The following is an 18,404-nucleotide window of genomic DNA, read 5'->3' on the forward strand; positions in this document are numbered from 1 at the left end:
TTTGATGAAGATTAGATGCCAAGTGCTCGACGGCGTCTCGTTCTGTTCGTTCCATTGTTGCCGCGTCGTTCGTCGAATACGCTCGTGAGAACATAACAAGTCTGTCCTTCATATCCGTGGCTGAAAGACTCGTGTAAGTTAGCGCCCTAGTCGATGATCCGATGTTGGGCCAATTTGTTGGCCAGCCACCTGTACGCACTCGCAAGCAAGGGCGCACTTATCCCGTCGTATCAGACGCGGTTGAACTTTCCTATGACTCCAAGAAGAAGCATCTGACGTGCAACAGCACAACTTTGCCCCGTTGTGACGGTTCCATAAGTCCAGTCCCTCGATTCCGAATTGGCTATGTCCAAGAGGCAAGGATGTCTCGAACCGAGGTCACGATGCGCATACCGCGGGTAGTCGTAAGGGTACAGCCGGGGCCGAATACCCCAAATCCTGGATGCACCGCGTCAATTGCCGCCAACACTCGACTACAAAGGACAAACCGAACAGGTTGAAACGATTGCAGACCAAGAGACGGAATTCGAAATCTCGTCCAGTCGTGTCGCAATAAAACAGGAGCTTCGCCGATTCGTCGCCCTACAAGATCTGCCTCCAGAAGAAAAAAGGCCAAGACTTTGGCACGTTCGTTCGGGGTACGGTAGCGGCGGCCCCCCTCATCTCCCCTCACCACTGGGGAGTTTTCATCATGTAAATATCGCGTAACCGATTTCCCTTTCCTCAAAGAGCCGCGTGCCCAGCGCCAGCATGCCCAGCATGACACTGGCTTTTCATCTCGTTTCCCGTTCCCGCGGGTGCGGGAAGCCCAAAAAGACGAACCGAAACGAACCCCCGTTCCACAAAAGCCGAATTGAGGCTCTTTGGGGCTTGCTTTGACGACATGTTGTCTCTCTCCAAGGCGGAAAGACGTCAACGGCTCCGACAAGGCCTCTGGGTAGAGCGAGGAGGTGTGTAGTTGTTTAAATCAACGTCGACAATGGAAGTTTTCGTAGAGGAAGGCACTCACAAGGCACCTCCTAGATAGGCAGGTACCTTAAGTAAGCCATTCAGGTTTATCTACAGACTGCAGGTGCTCCTATCTTATCGCAAGTCAGACCGTTGCACCTGCCACACCACACCACACACCCAGAAGGCACGCCAACATGTCGTTGCGCCCGCAACGCCCGCCAAACCACCACGAAAACCCACCTCTTGCGGGCGCAAGATCCAAACTCCCGGGCCCTTGATGCGTTTCCCTCTGCCTTTGCCGCATCGCCATCGCGCAACGGGAAGGATCAACTCTTTTCTTTATCTAGGAGATTTTTATTTTAGACATGTACCTAGGTCCCTAGGGGGACGAACCACTTCCCGAGATCTGGGGAAAGGGAGAAAAAAGTCCCGTCGAGCGCCCGCTGGATCTTGGGGTGCAGCAAAAGCTTGAAGCCAGCTCGAAGAGCCGCATCTTCAATATGACTTCATATTTCGACATCGCGACTACCTCTCCTGCCTTCGTACTCATTTTACATGTGCTCGCCCCTAGACAATGGGTCAGTATGGCCCGTTGGGTCCTGCCAAGACATTGAAAGTTGGACCCCCATGGCACCGCCCTTTCTTGCCTAACGATTTCCCACTTGGCGCCCTCCGTCCTCGCTCACTTGCTCCTCTGCGGCCTCCCCTTCTCTGAGTCTCTCTCCGCCTCTTCCACCTTTGCCCGATATCTCTCCCACGTCTCCCTCTTTCCCAATCTTTCAGCTCGCATGACCGCCATCTCTCTTCACTCCCGGTTCTCCTATTCCCAGGCAAAGATAAGGAAACCAGAGGAACTGTCGGCATCAATCAGCCTTCGTATCCATATCGATCCCCCCCGTCTCCTCACTTCCGAACTCCCCCTTCACCCGCGCGCCCTTTTATCAACCGACGCCCAATGCAAGCCGCCAAACCCCCATGATGCATGCTCGACTAAGGTATATCCCACTAGCTCGCTCCGACGGCGTGAACGCTCCCAAAAAGTGGACATATTTCTCAGATGGGCAGACCAACTTTGGGGGTCGCGCCGCCGGTTCGCCCACTCAGCTTTCAATTCCTTATCTCTTGGACATTTGGCCGTGGGTGGGGTTCACTAAGGCGACAAGCCCCCCCGACGTCGGTAGCGTGGGCGAAAAAAAAAGGGTGCGTCAACAGGGGCCTCGATGTCGATGGGGGGATCCTTGACAAGTTGACGATGCCGCCCCATCCAACGATCCCACCCCCCCTTCGAAAAGAAGGCCGTGAAGCGTCAATTCCCGATCGCTTACACTAGGTTGCAGTACGTACTCTTTCCCCCTTCTTCGACATGTCTTCATGATTAATTGCCTCGATTACCAACGGTAACGGTGTTGTCTACATCCGCTCGGAAATAGTCGCGCCCTTCTCGAGAGCATTAGAGCTGGCGCCGACGTCGGCTTGCCGGTACTGTGCCGCGGCGCTTGGTCTGTCAACTCAGGAAAGCAAGAACGAGAGTCATTATCCGAAGCTGAAAGATGTTCACAAGCAGAGCACACAGACATCCTGTTCGGTATCCCGGGGCATGTATGCAGAACATCATCCCACTCGGAGTATCATCCCAAGGATCCAAGTCGCGTACGAATACGTATGCATGCCGTTTAGGACGGCCGACGGAGGAGACAAAAGATGCGCGAGATGAACGTTCCAATTTGGGCAGAGAGATAGTGGACCAATTGGATCCGCGGTCTCCGAGTCAAATTGACCAAACCAATCTTAACCAAATCATGGTCGACCGGACTTGGTAGCCAAAACGGAACGAATAAACGAGCACCAAAGCAACCCAAGCAGCAAATTAACGTAGCTCGTCCGGGGAACAGTAGCCCAATTATCCGCCTGGAAGACTCAGTGCCTCGAGTCGCGTGTACAAAGTCAAACCCAAAACTCAATGATCGAGACAAGAGTCGAGACGAGAGGGGAGACGCACTGCCGACTCGACAAGAGTGAGACTGGGCGTGAGCAGGAAGACCCGGGCGACGACCTGATGTCTACTACAGTAGCCGGATTTGCCAACGAATCAAACATGCCAGAAGCAGAAATAGAGCTTGCGCCAAGGCTGATGGCCGTGTTTCGATCCTTTCCCCCTCACCCTCCACCCCCATTTGCACAACCTTCCTGACATTCCACAAACTTGTGACACTTGACCGCAACTATCCAGCTCTGCCAAGCATGTACACTTACTGAAGTGGTGCGCTGTTTTTGTGTTCTCTCTCTGTGTCTTCTTGGTCGTCCTTTCCGGTCGTACAGGAGGATGAGACATTCGGTAACACCGCATGCATCCTCATCGTAACCACCCCCTCCCTATGCACTCTCTGCACAACTTCCTCTCTCTCGATGCTTTCGTCCCATCACACAGTCAAATTTCTTCACCTGAAAGGAAATATACTTGAGCGTTTAGAATAGATCAGAGTCGCTGTTTATTTGGCGTCTCATTACGGATATACCATGGGGTATTATACAACAAATAAAAAAAAAGTATCTGCTCGCTTCGCATTTTGCGGGATATCCTTCCAACAGGGAAAACAGCTTTAGATCAATCCCATCCTGTAAATAACGCCTCGCTTTTGGAGCCCATATGGCACCCAAAAATTCAAATCAAAGTAGCCAACTCTTCCTCGTGGCACGGGCCCTCTTTACAGAGAAGGAGCCTTCTCGCTCCTGATCTCGCCTTGAGGCGTCACAGGCTTGGGCTCGTCTGATCCACTGCTTGCTCCGTTGTTGGCCATGTGCTGGTGCTCCTCAATTCCGTGCTGAGGAATGAACTTGCCCTCGCCGGCGGGCTCGGCCTGGTGGGGGGTCCAGGCAAGGAAGTCGCGGCGAACCTCGACGTAGTCGTAGGAGAATTCACCGTGCTGGTCGTCGTCCATACCCAGGAGTTCGGCCTCCTCGGAAGCACGGAGCTTCAGGCCGGGAATCATGTCGATGGCCTTGGCCAGGATGGCAGACATGACGAAAGTGTAGGCGCAGCAGGCGACAATGTAGGCGATTTGAATGTACATGAGCTTGTAGTTGCCGTCAACCCAGCCGCCAGAGACACCCATGTTAACACCGTCGAGACCGATGATCGAGCTAGAGGCGAAGAAGGCGTTGAAGATGAGACCGACAATACCGCCGATACCGTGCTCTGCGAAGACATCGAGAGAGTCGTCAATCTTGAGGAGGAATTTAACTAAAGACATTCATGTTAGCAGTGATCCACTTGAAGGGACACGAGAAAAAAGAGCTTACTCTTGGTGCCGAAGTTGCAAGCAACACCAGCGACAACACCGAGGATGATGGAAGCCCAAGGAGTAATGACACCGGAGGCAGGGGTAGCGGCAACGAGGCCAGAAATGGTGCCGGAGCACCAGCCAACAAGAGACCACTTCTTGGCCAGACGGAAATCGAGAAGGCACCAGGTCATGGCGGCGAACATGGCGGTCAAGCAGGAGTTCCAGCAAGCCATGGCGGCACGGAGGTTGGCACCGAAAGCGGAACCACCGTTGAAGCCCAACCAGCCGAACCAGAGAAGAATAGTGCCGAGAGTGATGAGGGAGATGTTGTGGGGACGGAAGTTGAGCATCATTCTCTCGTTGCGACGGCCGAGAACCCAGGAGTAGGCGAGAGCCGACATGCCGGAACCAATCTCGACGGGGCCGCCTCCGGCGTAGTCGAGAACACCGTACTTGAAGGCCCAGCCGTTGGCGTTCCAAGCCCAGCAGGCGACGGGAGCGTAGACGAGGGTGGCCCAGAAGAAGATGAAGACCATGCAGGGAATGACTCGGCCACGCTCGGCGGTGGCACCAGCAGTGAGGGCGGCAGTAACGGCACAGAACATCATCTGGTAGAAGGAGTAGAGAAGGGCGGGAACGAGAGGCGAGCCCTGGGAGGGAGTAGCGAGAACCTTCATGAGGCCAAAGTGTCGAAGATCACCAATGAAGCCGTTGGTGGCAGTTTCGCTGAAGGCCAGAGAGTAACCCCAGAAGTACCACTGGAAGACGATGACTGAAAAGCTCATCATAACCACCCACAATTGGGAGAGGGCCGATTTTCTGCGGGCGAGACCGGAGTAGAGGAAGGCGATGCCAGGAATCATGAGCAGGACCATGGCGGCTGAGACGAGAATGTAAGACTGGTCACCGGATTGGTACCACTGGTTCAGGTTCGTGGTGGCTATTCAATGATTAGCATCAAAGTCGGTCGAGGCGAGCCCCAATTATTGCGGGTGGTTGACTCGACGTACTGGAATCACCACCATAATCGGCATTGGTGCCATTGAACTCCGTGGGAGCTCCAGTATGCGTGTAAGACATGATGGGCGGTTGGTGTGCGGTATCGAGGTTGGGGCGAGGTGTTCACCAGAGGATTGGATGGCGTAGAAGAGTCAGGAGAGGGGGGATGAGAGAGTATTATTTTTTTTTCTCAAGAGCAAGCTGTCTCGAATATGGACAGAGCTGGGACGAGTTTGTCGACGGCCAGGGTAGGTCGGGTTCAAGATGAGACGAATTGCCTGGGTGAAGAAGAACGAACAGGCGGACAAAAACGGGATGAGAGGGACAGGTAGGATCATATATAAAAACACCAGACAGGATAGAAGAGAAGGGGTGGCTTCAAGAAGGACGCGGTTGCGGCAGAGGGAGCATGGAATACTGCGGTGATCCCTGGCCGTGTCTGGGGGTGTAATTGCCTGGGCCAGCGGAGCTAGTGTAGGCAATCCGCATACGGAGGAGGCGTTGTGGGAGCGGATGGGGGAGGGCATTGCTCGGTAGACATTTGACATTGGGCAACGGGTTAATCAATGGGTGACTTGACAGACAAGAAAGTGTAAGTGAGTTTTGGTGCGGGCAGATAAGAGACACGACACGGGCCATGTTGGGCAAATGATGGACATGTGAGTGGACAAGCATGGTGCGGCGGACGCACCTACGGATACATCGTAGTGAGAGAGAATCAAGTGGGTGCTTTCCCTCCGCTAGGGACTACGGATAGAGACAGAGAAGGAAGAAGGCGGGAAAAGACTGAACCTGACTGAGCGTTCTATCCCGAACTCAATGCCCGTGGGCCCCAAGGCAAAGAAGGCAAAGAGGGCAAAGCATGGCAAGTGCAAGCCAGCCAGACCCGGCCGTTCGGGGGAAATCCTGGCCTAGAGACGCCCCTCCCCTGCCACAAGTAGAACTTGCATCGGTACGTACCGCGGAATGTCCTTGCACCTATCGCGCCCCACGCCTTCCTCGGCCGGCCACCATGTCACTATCGTTGTCATTCGCATTAGTCCTGATAAAGTACGTACTGTCTCTATACACCACACTCTGAATCGATGAGCTGAAGCAGGCACACCCGTCTACCTTCCCTAGGTAGCCAGAGGCGACGACGATGATGCAGGTGTACGGATAGGCAAGCTTCAATTCTTCTCAGACTACAGCCCACGGCAGTGGGTTCAAAGGTAATAGGGTCTGGGGTGATTAAGCATTTGCTTTGGCTCCTTCTCGCCGTCTATCTGGAGGCACCGTACGTGCGTGTCAGTACTCAGTACACGTGTTTATGTGAGACTTTGAGGCACGAGCTTGTCCATGATATTCGTCTCCTCTCATTCGCATCACCAAATTTCTGATGCCGATTTACCATATCAGAACTGGCCTGATCTTTCACCCTGTGCACCCACGGCACTCCTGCCTACCAACTCGATGGTCTAAGTTCAGGCTCAATGAACAGAAATCAGGTCAACCCTCCACTCGGCCGATATCTGTCCCGGCACGACAAATACCTCACCGGCTGCGACACTGCCACTCCTGCCGAATATACAACAGCCAGAATACAACTTGCCAAGCCAAGCCATCGAAACTATCGAGACAGCTTCAACAGTCACGCTTGGCTGCCTCCGTGTCTCCCCCAAGTTCCAACCATCATCCTCGGTCCTTGGCTGTCATCATTGAATCAATCATGAACGAAAAGAAACATTGACCCGAAAGGACGACCAGTCTCCTAGATAAGGTACGCTTGATAGAACTATAGATAAGATAGGCGATAGGCGCAGCCCAAGCGGGACCGGTCAGTGGTGGACAGTAATTGGGCTGAATCAAAGAAATGCCTTTGGTCCACTCAGAGCTCACTGTGGCTGTTTAGTCAGCCAATTCCATCACAAGTTTGCAAATGCTCTCACTCACTCACTCTCTTCTTCCAGAATCCACGCTTGTCACCTCCCCCCTCCCCCCTGCAGCTTCACGGCCCAGCAGTCCGGCAATCACTCGACCCACCCGGACACCCTCCATCGATGCAGGCGGGACAAGACCTCACGATGGTGGGATTCGGGGGTGTCGGCCTGGGATCCCCCCAAATCCCTCGCTCCCTTTCTTCTTCAGTGAAATTGCCCCAATGGGGCAATCCTCTTCACGACATTGCCCGTGGCGTCCTCCACCCCCAAACCCCCAAATCTCAGCTATTCATCAGGACAGACCATGTCTCGACCTTATCGTAAGGCACGACTTTGCTTTTCAGCATTGGCATTTGCTGACGGGGTTTGCTCCCAGAAATTCGGTCACTGCCCTTGCTCGAGCACAGTCCGTATCGCGGTACTCTAGAATGATACACTACGATTTGTCTCACTTAGCACACGCGATGAGTGGTGCCGACCTCGCGACCAATGACTGAAGCCAGCCCACCCACCACCATGAGGACATGATCCCCAGTGCCCACCTGCGCCTCAACTTCAGACAAGACGCTGTGAGGCGGACGGCCGGCGAGATCGGCCATGCGTTCCTGACAAGACTCTTCATCCATGTTGACGCCAACTGACAGCCTAATCTGCCAGAGCCAGAGATAACCTTTGGTGTGGCGCGTACCGTCATTTCAATCGAGCGAGACTACCGCGACTTTTCTACTAGCTCCAACATTGTTGTGGCATGATTTGAATGCTCTAGGTCAAGTTGTATTACAACACGAGGATGACTTCTGGGCGACTCCAACAACTGACCAAATTTCTTTTCTTGAAAAATTGATACAGTTCTTCACCCGTGCCCGTTGAGGGTTCTGGTTCATGCAGCTCCGTTTTCGGCACATGTTAAGGAAGAAATCGGCTTGCTGGACCCATCGCACGTTCGGAGACGCGCCTCTCGTTGTGGGGGTTGAAATCCATTAGTCTTCAGCCTGGCAACCGCTTGCTAACACTTGAGGGCCAAGTTCGCGAGGGGCATCGCATCCAGACTCCAGCACCCAAGGGAACCGGAGAACGCAGAGGGTCCTTCAAACTTGGCTTCCTCCACCGTGGTAGATCCCAGGCTGGGGCGCTCCGGAAGCTCGAATCAACGCTATCTGTTTGGCTGCATCTCTACCAGGCGCGGATACGTTTGCTTTTGAATCTATTCGACCAATCCCTAACATTATTGACGCCCTTTAAGTCTCCAATCTTTGGACGACGACTATCGAGTCTTGGAAGTTCAAGCGCGGGATGTACTGTCTTCCGGCACTCATGCTACAGTCACTGGCTTTGAACTGCCGTTGTGATCCTTACGTTTGGGACGAGTAGCATCATGGGCTGAGATCGATTCCAACACTTACCGAAACGATGGCCACGGCCCACTAAGCTCTTCGGTCGCCACGCCTGTATCCGTTAGAGGTGGGAAAACCTGGGAGGTGTTCGAGATCAGCAGAGGCGTGCCTCCAAATCAAGCTACTGACATGACCATCAGAAAGACGCTCATTGCACCGGATAAGCGCCTCAAACAATGACATTCTCCAGACACGTTGCGCATTAAAACATGCGATGAGCTAGGTAGACTGGAGATTTCGCATATTGGTGACGTCCGCCTCACCCATCGAACCTGATAAGCTCCCGCGCGACCAGTCGAACGCTTCGCGATTATCTGCATCAAATCGCTGCATGAGCATATGTCATCGCGTTGGAGCATCATGCCCTATCGCGCGCTATTCCCCTCCGATACCTTACTGCTGCACCCCAGCTTTGGTCCCCAAAATCTTCTGCTACTGACTGCCGGCCCCGACCTCCTGAGACGGGGGCCTCTGTACTAAGTGCGCGGCGGTGATCGTGTTCGAGAAGAACCCAACTATTGCCCAGTTCAGGACGACGTCCGCCTACTTGAAACCACCCGACATGTGGGCATCACGACCCAGAAGTTGGGGGGCAACCGATGATAAAAAAAATAAAAATAAAAAAAAAGATGACGTCCAATATGTGGTGTGCGTGTGCCTCTCCCTCTCATCCTAGCGACGCCGGTCATCCAAGAGAAGAGATTCCCTGTTCCCGGCGCCAGTCGACCTGCGCTAAACCTTAGCCTTATCAGCGCCCAGATGAGCCAATCGGGACCCCGGTCGTTTTGTCAGAGCAAAATGTCATTTTCCTTCTCCACTAGCGGGATAGGGATCCACTTCGGAGGCGTTCGCTCCTTTCCGGTAGTCAAAGTGGACCCGCTCGGGCCGGCCGAAGGCCGTGGGCTTTCATTCTTTCTCGGCCATCCCCTATTGTGGTCTCCTTCTAGAAGGATTCTACGGATATGAGGTTCAGGTAAGTCGAACCTGTGTTGCATTTTGATGGCTCGGTTAAGATGGGTCTTTTTCTGAGGTGACTCCGTGGTTTTGTATGAGTCGTGTGGAGTTGAATCGGTCTGGAAAGTGACGAGACTTCCACCGTATTATGGGAGTACGGAGACCTAGATGAGACGCTTTTTTTTGGTGCAATCAGGAGAAGCTTCAATCCACCGGCTGATGGCATTGCACGCGTACAAGAGTGCAAGCAATCAGTTCGGCTCCTTGCTCATGATCAACTCGACATCGTCCTGCATCTTGACCACTTTAGACGCAGGGCGTGAGTGCTACATCAGACCTGCTCCACAGCATGGAGAGTTTTCCGAACGAAGATGTTACAGCGATGGCGCGTGTAAGTCCACGGTTTGACTTCCATGTCTCCTGGCCAAACGCCCAGGCGGACTCGGCAAAGATTAAGAATCCGTGATAGCCTATCTATGTTTGGGGCAGCTATCGGCTCAGATTGGCATCGCGCATGGCTTGTATGTCATCAGGAGTCTGCGCTCTGGAAAATTTCTGGCGGAGAGTGCAGATACTACAAAGTTTTCCCTCTTTATCAATGGTCCTGCTTTTATGATATTAGGTGTTAACCTAGTGTACTCGGTCTTTATGAATGCTCTAGATATCTTGGTCAAGTCTACCGATCAGGATACTATGGACAAGAGCATTCCGGGTGATGCAGCAAGTTACGCGGTGCAACCTTCTGAGCGCATACGCTCGAGGGTACTCCGCGATCATTCACACTGTATGCTGCGGGCTGTCTAAGGGGGTAACAGCTACGTTCAAGCTTTGGTCAGCCACTCTCTGGACGAGATCCAGCTTGTCAGAAGAACACATTGATCTAGATGACTCACCGTTTGATGACTAGCACGGGTCTATGGTTACAAAAGGATATGCCAAGACTGCAAGCCGTGATTCGTCACGAGGCCTCTGGGATGTCTGATGATGCGACAGGGAGATTCCTTCAAGGGACCGGGCCGAATGATGGTCTTTTCCTCTGCATTACATCTGTATCATGACATGCCTTTGGCACCTCAAAGTCTTGATCAAAGTCTTGCATGCTGAATACTAGCCAGGAGTTAGCTATCTGTGTGGGAGCGTTTTGTGTCAGATAAACTAGGTCTACTTTGGAATCCTCGATATCTCTCCGGAAGCTCTACGGTCACTAATCCCTTTAGAATGACAACGGAAAGGACTCGTACCAAAGCCATCGATGGCTGTCTTGGGACATGTCATCTGCTAGAACTTCTAAAGTGGTGTGCAAGGGTAAGTCGATTTCACCCTGAACTACTTCGATACACCTTATGGCATATCTGACCATCGCTCGACGTTTCTACGATCTCATCGTACACGAACGTTTCCAGGTATTTCCTGCGACTTCAACGTTGTATCTGATTGACACGCCTCTCAACCATACTTTCTCCGCATTTGCTGTGGCCACGCTCTGTGCTGGCTGAGTGAGTGCATTCATACAGGCTGGGGCAAGTTGATGTTGATGCGAGAGCCGCAGAGACGCGTTATGCCATTCCCGGCGCTAGAGAAACAGTGCCTGGATGAAGTGCGTGCTATATTTAGACCTGTTGGGGCTCTTGCCTAGGTAAGGTACTTGTTTGGAAATGGCCAGAGTCTTCAAAAAGACCGGTATGAATCTGTCAGTGGACTACGGGGATGAGCCGAGTTAGACGAACAGCAAGATCGTGTAGATCTGCTCGGTTTGTCTCTTACATCTCAATCGTGCCGAGTTATGCATTCTGCTTTTATACGGAACATGTGGCTTCTATTTACAAGACAGTACCTTGACCAATGGACAAATGTCAGCTTTAACTATCGAGCATACGCCGCGTATACAAACTTGAATACAGTCAATGTCAGCAGCGATGTCAGACTACGGGGCGACTTTCTTTCCTGGCTCTGACATATGATGCGTATATGGTTGATTGTTCCCTGACCGCACATATCTGCTTTATCGTGGTTGCAGGTTGGTCCACTGATACGCGAAACGGCCTGCTCAGAATATCATCTGCTAACCACCTCGAATGGGAAATACATTGCCTGGTGTTACTTCTACTCACCCTCAGGAAGAAGAGCTTTTTACGTGTTGACTTAGAAGATATGATCCTTGTCCGAGCATTGATTCACATATACTTACGGCGAGGAACAGGTGACCCGGGCCTCGATGGATATGATATCCTGGATTTCAGAAGAACCGTTCTTCAATTAAACGAGCTCACGAATGCAGAGCTCTTCGAACCCGTACCCCCTTGTGTCATAACGCATCAACCGCCGCCTAATATTCTATCATATCACACATACCGCCTAGTATTCTATCACACATAACGCGCTACTCATAGTTCCCAACTAAAGTCTCCACGCCAGAGGGGAAGTCCAATAAGTCCCCCATCAAATCTTACTCCCGAGAGCCGTCCTTTCGCGGCAGCACAGAGACGGCAAAGCAGATTTGTATACTCATCCACATCCCGTGAGCTTCACCAAACGATGCGAACTTCATCTTCTCCTTGATGAAGTACACCAGCCGTCACCACCTTCCAACCTAGCTCCCGGTCCCGTTTACATTTAGCTTACTCCAAGCCGGCAAGACCGTTTACACACCATACTTTACAAACGAAGACGAAATCCTCAGGAGAAAAGAATACGATAACCTCGAACAAGCTTCCGCTACAAGGAACATGAAAAGTAAGAACCTAGGACGAAAGAGAGGTAGACCTTCACCTTGGTCGACAGGTACATCATCCACAGATGATCTCATCTCAAGCATCAGTGACCTTCGCCATGACTACAGCTCAGGATACATACGACAAAGTTTGGGTATCGTTTGAGCTATGATCAAGTAAGGATATCACATTGCACTTGGAAAGAGAATGCGTGAGAGAGACCTAGCAAGATAACCTCCATACCCCTCTAAAACCTCAGCAGTGCGGTCCTCACCCCCGGTAGTACTCTTTAATCCCTTCTCCCTACCGGCCACTATAAATGAGAAGATCGGTCGCCAGTGAGTATGAAATCATTACATACGTTTCAACTGTTAATATTCGTCGTATTCTTCAAAAAGCCTAGCTGTCTTTTTGCTAAGAGTTTCCCCTCTTCCGTGAGGGAAAGCCATGAAGAGAGAGGGGAGTTCACTCGGCCGGGTATCAGGAGAAAAGGAGAAAACTTTGAAATGCCTCAAGAAAACGCCATCATCATGTCCGTAGAGAAAATGCATAACTCTCAAGGCCTGCAGCGTATTTGATGAATGAATGCCCTTGACCGTCCTCCCCGCCACCTGAGAAGCGAAAAATAACGACTTCTCAAAAGATGAGAACGTGCTCATTCTTATCATCCCGACTAATCTCGTAACTCAAAATACTATGATCCCGATAATGGAGCATAAGCCTGTAACGTCTCGACGCAGGCGACGGCATAGCTGCATCATCGGCGCGCAGTAAACACCCCCTCGCGCCGCCCTCCTGAACCGGACCAGCAGCGATGCCATAGAGCCCCCGAGGCGGCCGGCGTCCTGCCTTTTCGTCCGAAAGCGTCGGCAGAACCCGGTCAATCCGGAACCCTTGCTTCAGCTCATACCCGTTCCCCTGGATATGGTAGCGCGAGCGCGTCGGGGTCAGCAATATCGCCCGGCCCATGGCGGATCCGATCACCACCAGCGACAGCTCCGGGATGTGAAGAATCATGTTGAGCCGCTCGGAATGCTGCAGTAAGGGGTGAGGGGGGTACATCCAGCTGATCGGGTCCTTGCAGAAGACCGCCGCGCCGTCATCCGGGTTGATGCTGCGCATCTCAATGTCCTCTTCGTAAGTCCGCAAGATGCAGCACCGGCTGCCCAATTCTTCGAGGGCGTTCCTGTCCTGCTCCTTTGTGTTTCGGTTCTTTACCAGGGGTCGACGAAGATACTGGAGGCGTCCAATGACAGTCGTCGGGGCTACGTACGTTTTGCCATCGTGGGGCGTATAGACCATGTCCAACCAGGAAGACTGGAATTCGCTCATATCGTAGTTCGGCGTGTTTTTGAAGAAGCTTGAAAGCATCTCAGGCGGCGCAATCTGCGTCATGCCCTCACCAGACCCAACATTCTCTTCCGTTGCAGAAAGCGCCTCCTCGATGAAGACAATCTCGTTCGCATCCTGCCCGTTGGGCCCACCCACTTCATCGTCTTCACTATCAAAAGCAGAAGACATATCGTCCCATGCTGCGACCGGAATTTCTTCTTCCTCTTCGCTCCATCCGTCTTCGTCATCGTCTTCATGATCCGGGGTGAACAGAACCGCATTCTGTGTCGCTGGGGCGCCTGGAGGCGCGATGGCATTCGCAGGAGGCACAATACCACCGTCTGCATTATTGGCATTGTCGTCTGGTGCCGGAGGAGGGGGAGGGGGCGGCGGCGGTGGAGGCGCCGGAAGTCCGAGAAACTGCTGATTATTCAGTATTGCAGCTAGGAAACCTGGCTGTTGATGCTGGAACCATGCCGCTCCGTGGTGATGACCAAACGCTTCCGGTTCAGGCATGCGTTGAGCAATCGGCTCCGCAGGATGATCGCGAATGCGAGGGAGGCCCCGTTGGGTTTCGATCCATCGCCCAGCGTGGGAGTTTTTTGCGTTCATGATGTCTGACTCCTCCATGCCCAGAAGGTCTGTCACTGATCGTGCAGGCAAAAAACTCTCGTACGGAAGGACAATGACGCCCCAGCCCCTGAAATTGGATTAGCAAACGTGAGTGACATGAAAGTGTCCGACAAAGGCCTACATTGGATTACGGAAAGCCCATTGCCCCTGGACGTTAGCTCTGTGCGATATCTTGAACGGCGCCGTTCCGGCCTTCCAAATGTCCAAGATCCAGGTCGTTCCGTAGATATCATTCGCAACAACCTTCTCAGCGTAGCCCTGATGGTCATCCCAGAGAGAGAGATTGGGGATGTTGTGACCCCCTTCACCCAGGGGTATGCAAATCCTCCAATTTCGTTTCCTCTTGAGAACTGATCTTTCGCAGTGATCCAAATGTCTCGCATGGCAGTCCATATCCTCGGGCAAGCGGGAGAGCCCAAAGGCGAACACGGTCACTTCCCGCTTGTTGGAGCTAATGGCGATGAGCCGCGACTTTTGATGAATCGCGATGCCCCATGCCGAAATACCCACGTTCTCGCGGAGGAAGTACGTCGGCAACGGATTTGGTTCTCGACAACCAGACGCTACGCGCTCAATGAACCTTGCAATCTTCCGGATGTAGTACGCGAAAACCGACCCATCGTCGTAGACCGAAACGAGGATTTCCTCTCTCCCGAGAAACCCGACAGCGATGTGGTTGATCTGATGGGGGAAGCGTAAATTCAGCGTGCCTCCAATATGTCGCGCGATCTTGTCAGGCTTCGTGGCTAAAATGAGGTTCGGCTCTCGAGGTAGTGCCTGTTTCGGGATGCCCTTGGGGCGATAGACGAAGATTCGGTTTTCATACGCAGCGAAGTAAAGCTGGGAAAAAAGGGGGTCCGTTAGCAAAATGGACGTTCCTTACGGCATCCGACGAAGCGGGAAGGAGAGGGCCAACATTGTATCTCTGCGATAGAGCTGTCAGGTTGTTCCTAAAGTACGGCGTCTTCGGTATCTTCCTCTCCAAGGACATTGGTTGTGAGCTGCCCGCATCCTCATCCTCGACACCCGTTACAATCTGGTCAGACGGGACGCCCTGCACAAGGGTGTCATTCTCGATGCCGTTGACGTGGTCGCGCTCGCGTTGCCGGATTACTTCGATAGCTCCGTCGCCAAACTAAGAAAGTAGAGTCAGCATGCAAGTCGATACTAGAGAAGCTACAAAGGCCTCTCGCGTTGCCCCAAAGAAACAAAAGCAGAGTTGCAAAGGAAGCGAAGTTGCGTCGTACGTACCCGATCGACACAGTTCTGGACCTGACACCTCCCCAACACAGCCTCGCGGAAGCCGCGATCATGATACTGACCCTGTTGGCCCGCCATCTACCGCACCTTGGAGTCTTTCTCTCCCTTTCGCCTCGCGCGCAACATACGAGCCGCCCTCCCCTTTGTGTGTCGATTTGTCAATGTATAGAATCTTCGAGGCTTTGCCTATTTCCGACGGAAAAAAAAAGAAGAAAATACACTGCCTTTTTGCGACGATCGAAAAAGTGTGTTTTGCTGCGCGAAGAAGGAAGGTTGGGTGGAAGGTGAGGTCTGGAGAATGGCCCTCTCCTCATTCCCCCCGCCGCAGCTCATCCGCAGCTTCCCTCTGGCCGTTTGTCGTCAACCCACCCACACCACCGCCCTCCGGGACCTCCCACGGGCTCCAACTCACGCGCGCGGCGGCACACCCACTGAGGGGTGTGGTTCCACTTTAATTTGCGGTTATCGATAAGGTGATGGCCTGATGACGGGAGCCGGAGGTTTGGTGGCACCTGCATCTCCCATTCCATTGCTTTATCGATAACGGAAGCTTTCACTGAGGGAATGAGGTGGTGCTGGGATCACCTTGCTGGATTGCTTGTCTGGAGAGGAGGGGTCGATTGTTTCAGCGAGCACGTTTTGCGGGGAGGAAACATTCCAGCTACCAGAACAAATGTAAGGTACCTATCCGCAAGCTTCTATCACCAGGGCTCATAGAGTAGTGTCGATGAATGTTCTCTGGTCACGGACGATGGTCGTATCTCCAGGCAAAAAGACGGATAAAGCATCAAGGCCACGGACGTGCCATCCGACCCATGTTCTCATCATCATGGCCATCGGAGACTAAACCACGTGGACTAACATGATCAGCGCAGACATGCCAGTTCATAGCAACAATGCCTCGTATCATCTACGGCGAATGCCCCACACAGGACGAGAAAGGGACCGAGAACTCATCCAAGGGACTCCTCATTCATTGACTGCGTAGCTATTCATGAATCCAATTGCTTGTATCAAAACTGTCATCCTAATCCCAACGTATGGCTATATTCGCCAGTTTTTATGACATAACCGTCAGTGACCGTCTAGCTCGTGCCTGACCAAAGCCGGGTATCCGAAGCTGGCACTCCCAGGGAATAAACCAAAGTGCCTATAGTAAGAACCATTCCGTGAAACGCCATTAGGGGAGAGTAATAGAAAAAAAGAAACATTTTTCCATCTTTCGTGTCATCAAATACACATTGTCGCCAAGAGCTCCTCAATTCGCGACTCTAGCAGGCACACCTCTTCACCCAGCCAAAACTGCGGAGCGCACTACGCCCTCATAATCTCAACCATGTCCTTCATCCGGTAATCCAGCACGGGCGTGACCCAGTCGTCCTCGACGAGCGCATACGTCTCCTTGACGTTATCCTTTGGCTTGCGCGGGTTGACGGCCCAGTACCCGAAATCGGCGTCAATGACCTTGAGGTAGCGCAGCAAGTTATTCCAGTAATTCGCATCGCCGATGCTGGGCTGGTGCGGCGCGCCAAACTCGCCCACCCACACGGGCGCGACGTCGCCCTCGACGAGGTAGGCCCAGTTGTGCCGCATGGCCTTCACAAAGGAGGCGTACGCCCGCTTCGAGTACCGGCCCTCGAGGCTGCCCCAGCCAGACCAGGCGTACACATGGGCCGAGTAAACGACGCGGTCGGGCACGTCGAGCACGACGGGCCGCTTCGCGACGCCGGTGAGGTCGTTGCCAGACTCCGTGCCGCCGACGATGACGAGCCAGTCCTTGTTCATCTCCAGCAGCCTGTTGCCGGCCTTCTCGGCCGCCGTGGCCCACTTGTCCCAGGTCATTGTGCCCCACACGCCGCGCACCTCGTTCCGCAGGTCGACGCCGATGACGCCCGGGTTGTCGACGAGGCGGAGCATGATCTTCTCCCAGTGCTGGATCCAGTCCTCCTCGGTCTGCTTGATGCGGCACAGCGGGCCGAGGTGGTCGTTGGCCCAGTGGGCGTCGCAGGGGTCGGCGCCGCAGCACCAGGTCGAGTGCGTGATGTGGTTGTTGACGATGACGGCGATGCCCGCGTCCGTCAGCGCTGTAACGCAGGCCTCGAAGATGTCGAGGGCCTTGAGACCAATCAGGTCCGGGTTGGCAGCGACCAGCTCGGCCGGGATTGGGGGGTCGGTGATGACCATCTCGTCGCTGTAGGGCAGGCGGACGCTGTTGAAGCCCAGCCCGCGAATGGTTTGCGCAATGACGTCGCGGTGCTGGACGTCGAGTCCGCCGGGGATGTTGAGCTCGTCGCTGGCGCCGTACCAATTGACGGACAGGAGCTTGAAGCGACGACCCTCCTCGTCGACAATGTCTCGGCCCTTTGTGTGCAGCGGCAGCGAGTACGTGTCAATGCTGGTCTGCTGGGCCGGAGGTAAGAGGGGCCGCTGCTGGAACAGCTGGGCCTCCGGGTCGGGCACCCAGGGGACACCGAGAGCGGCCTCTGCTTTCCACAGGTAGTGGACGTAGCCGCCGAGGAAGACGAGGGAGAGGATGAGGAACATTCTAAAGGAAGAGAATCTGACGAAGCCGATGTGGCAGGTTCTCCTTCTTAATCTCGAATTTGTTGTTGTTGTTGGTGAAGAGGGCTGGGGTGAGGTTGAGATCTTGCGGAAAAAGAGGCCGGTGGAGGAGGCTCCATGATCTTCAGTTGTCGCAGAATTGTCTATGCTCGGGAGGTAGACACCACCTCTAGCTGGCGGAGTGCTCGGTTGCTCGATGTCATCAATCGGCGTCCCAGGTTGGGGACGTCCCGCGCTCCAGCGCCAAACCCTGGCCGGCGTGCCGGGGTTCAGCTTGAAGATCTCGGAAAACGGCATCACTAATGTTCCGATAAGATAAGCGATAAGCCTGGGGTCATGGAACTTGTGGTCCAATCAGTGGGGTCCGGTGTTACCACCTTGAGGGCTGAGGTGAGTCCTCGGAGA

At 53.5% G+C, this 18,404-nt stretch overlaps 4 protein-coding genes across 4 annotated transcripts; 1 reads left to right on the forward strand and 3 right to left on the reverse strand.

The window, feature by feature from the left end:
• Positions 1 to 3,656: 3,656 nt before the first annotated feature.
• BDZ83DRAFT_574007 (ammonium permease) lies at positions 3,657 to 5,315 on the reverse strand (the record flags this gene model as incomplete). The annotated part of the gene is made up of 3 exons (XM_060504670.1): positions 3,657 to 4,192; positions 4,252 to 5,175; positions 5,246 to 5,315. 3 exons carry the CDS (start codon positions 5,313 to 5,315, stop codon positions 3,657 to 3,659), a joined length of 1,530 nt encoding a protein of 509 aa, XP_060366811.1.
• A 4,143-nt stretch (positions 5,316 to 9,458) lies between these two features.
• On the forward strand, positions 9,459 to 11,137 carry BDZ83DRAFT_729418 (uncharacterized protein; the record flags this gene model as incomplete). The annotated part of the gene is made up of 4 exons (XM_060512819.1): positions 9,459 to 9,892; positions 10,124 to 10,263; positions 10,719 to 10,806; positions 11,016 to 11,137. Exons 1-4 carry the CDS (start codon positions 9,670 to 9,672, stop codon positions 11,135 to 11,137), a joined length of 573 nt encoding a protein of 190 aa, XP_060366812.1. The 5' UTR covers positions 9,459 to 9,669.
• Positions 11,138 to 12,819: 1,682 nt separating this feature from the next.
• BDZ83DRAFT_253420 (CRT10-domain-containing protein) lies at positions 12,820 to 15,797 on the reverse strand. Its single transcript, XM_060501945.1, has 4 exons — positions 15,429 to 15,797; positions 15,094 to 15,312; positions 14,299 to 15,017; positions 12,820 to 14,244 (listed from the first exon to the last, which is right to left on the reverse strand). The coding sequence occupies exons 1-4, from the start codon at positions 15,513 to 15,515 to the stop codon at positions 12,849 to 12,851; spliced, it is 2,421 nt and encodes an 806-aa protein (XP_060366813.1). The 5' UTR covers positions 15,516 to 15,797; the 3' UTR covers positions 12,820 to 12,848.
• Positions 15,798 to 16,751: 954 nt separating this feature from the next.
• On the reverse strand, positions 16,752 to 18,296 carry BDZ83DRAFT_750672 (cellulase; the record flags this gene model as incomplete). The annotated part of the gene is made up of 1 exon (XM_060513947.1): positions 16,752 to 18,296. One exon carries the CDS (start codon positions 18,294 to 18,296, stop codon positions 16,752 to 16,754), a length of 1,545 nt encoding a protein of 514 aa, XP_060366814.1.
• Between the last annotated feature and the right edge of the window lie 108 nt (positions 18,297 to 18,404).

The sequence above is a fragment of the Colletotrichum acutatum genome (genome assembly GCF_030867785.1).
Source record: "Colletotrichum acutatum strain CBS 112980 chromosome Unknown BDZ83scaffold_30, whole genome shotgun sequence".
Classification (NCBI taxonomy): domain Eukaryota; kingdom Fungi; phylum Ascomycota; class Sordariomycetes; order Glomerellales; family Glomerellaceae; genus Colletotrichum; species Colletotrichum acutatum.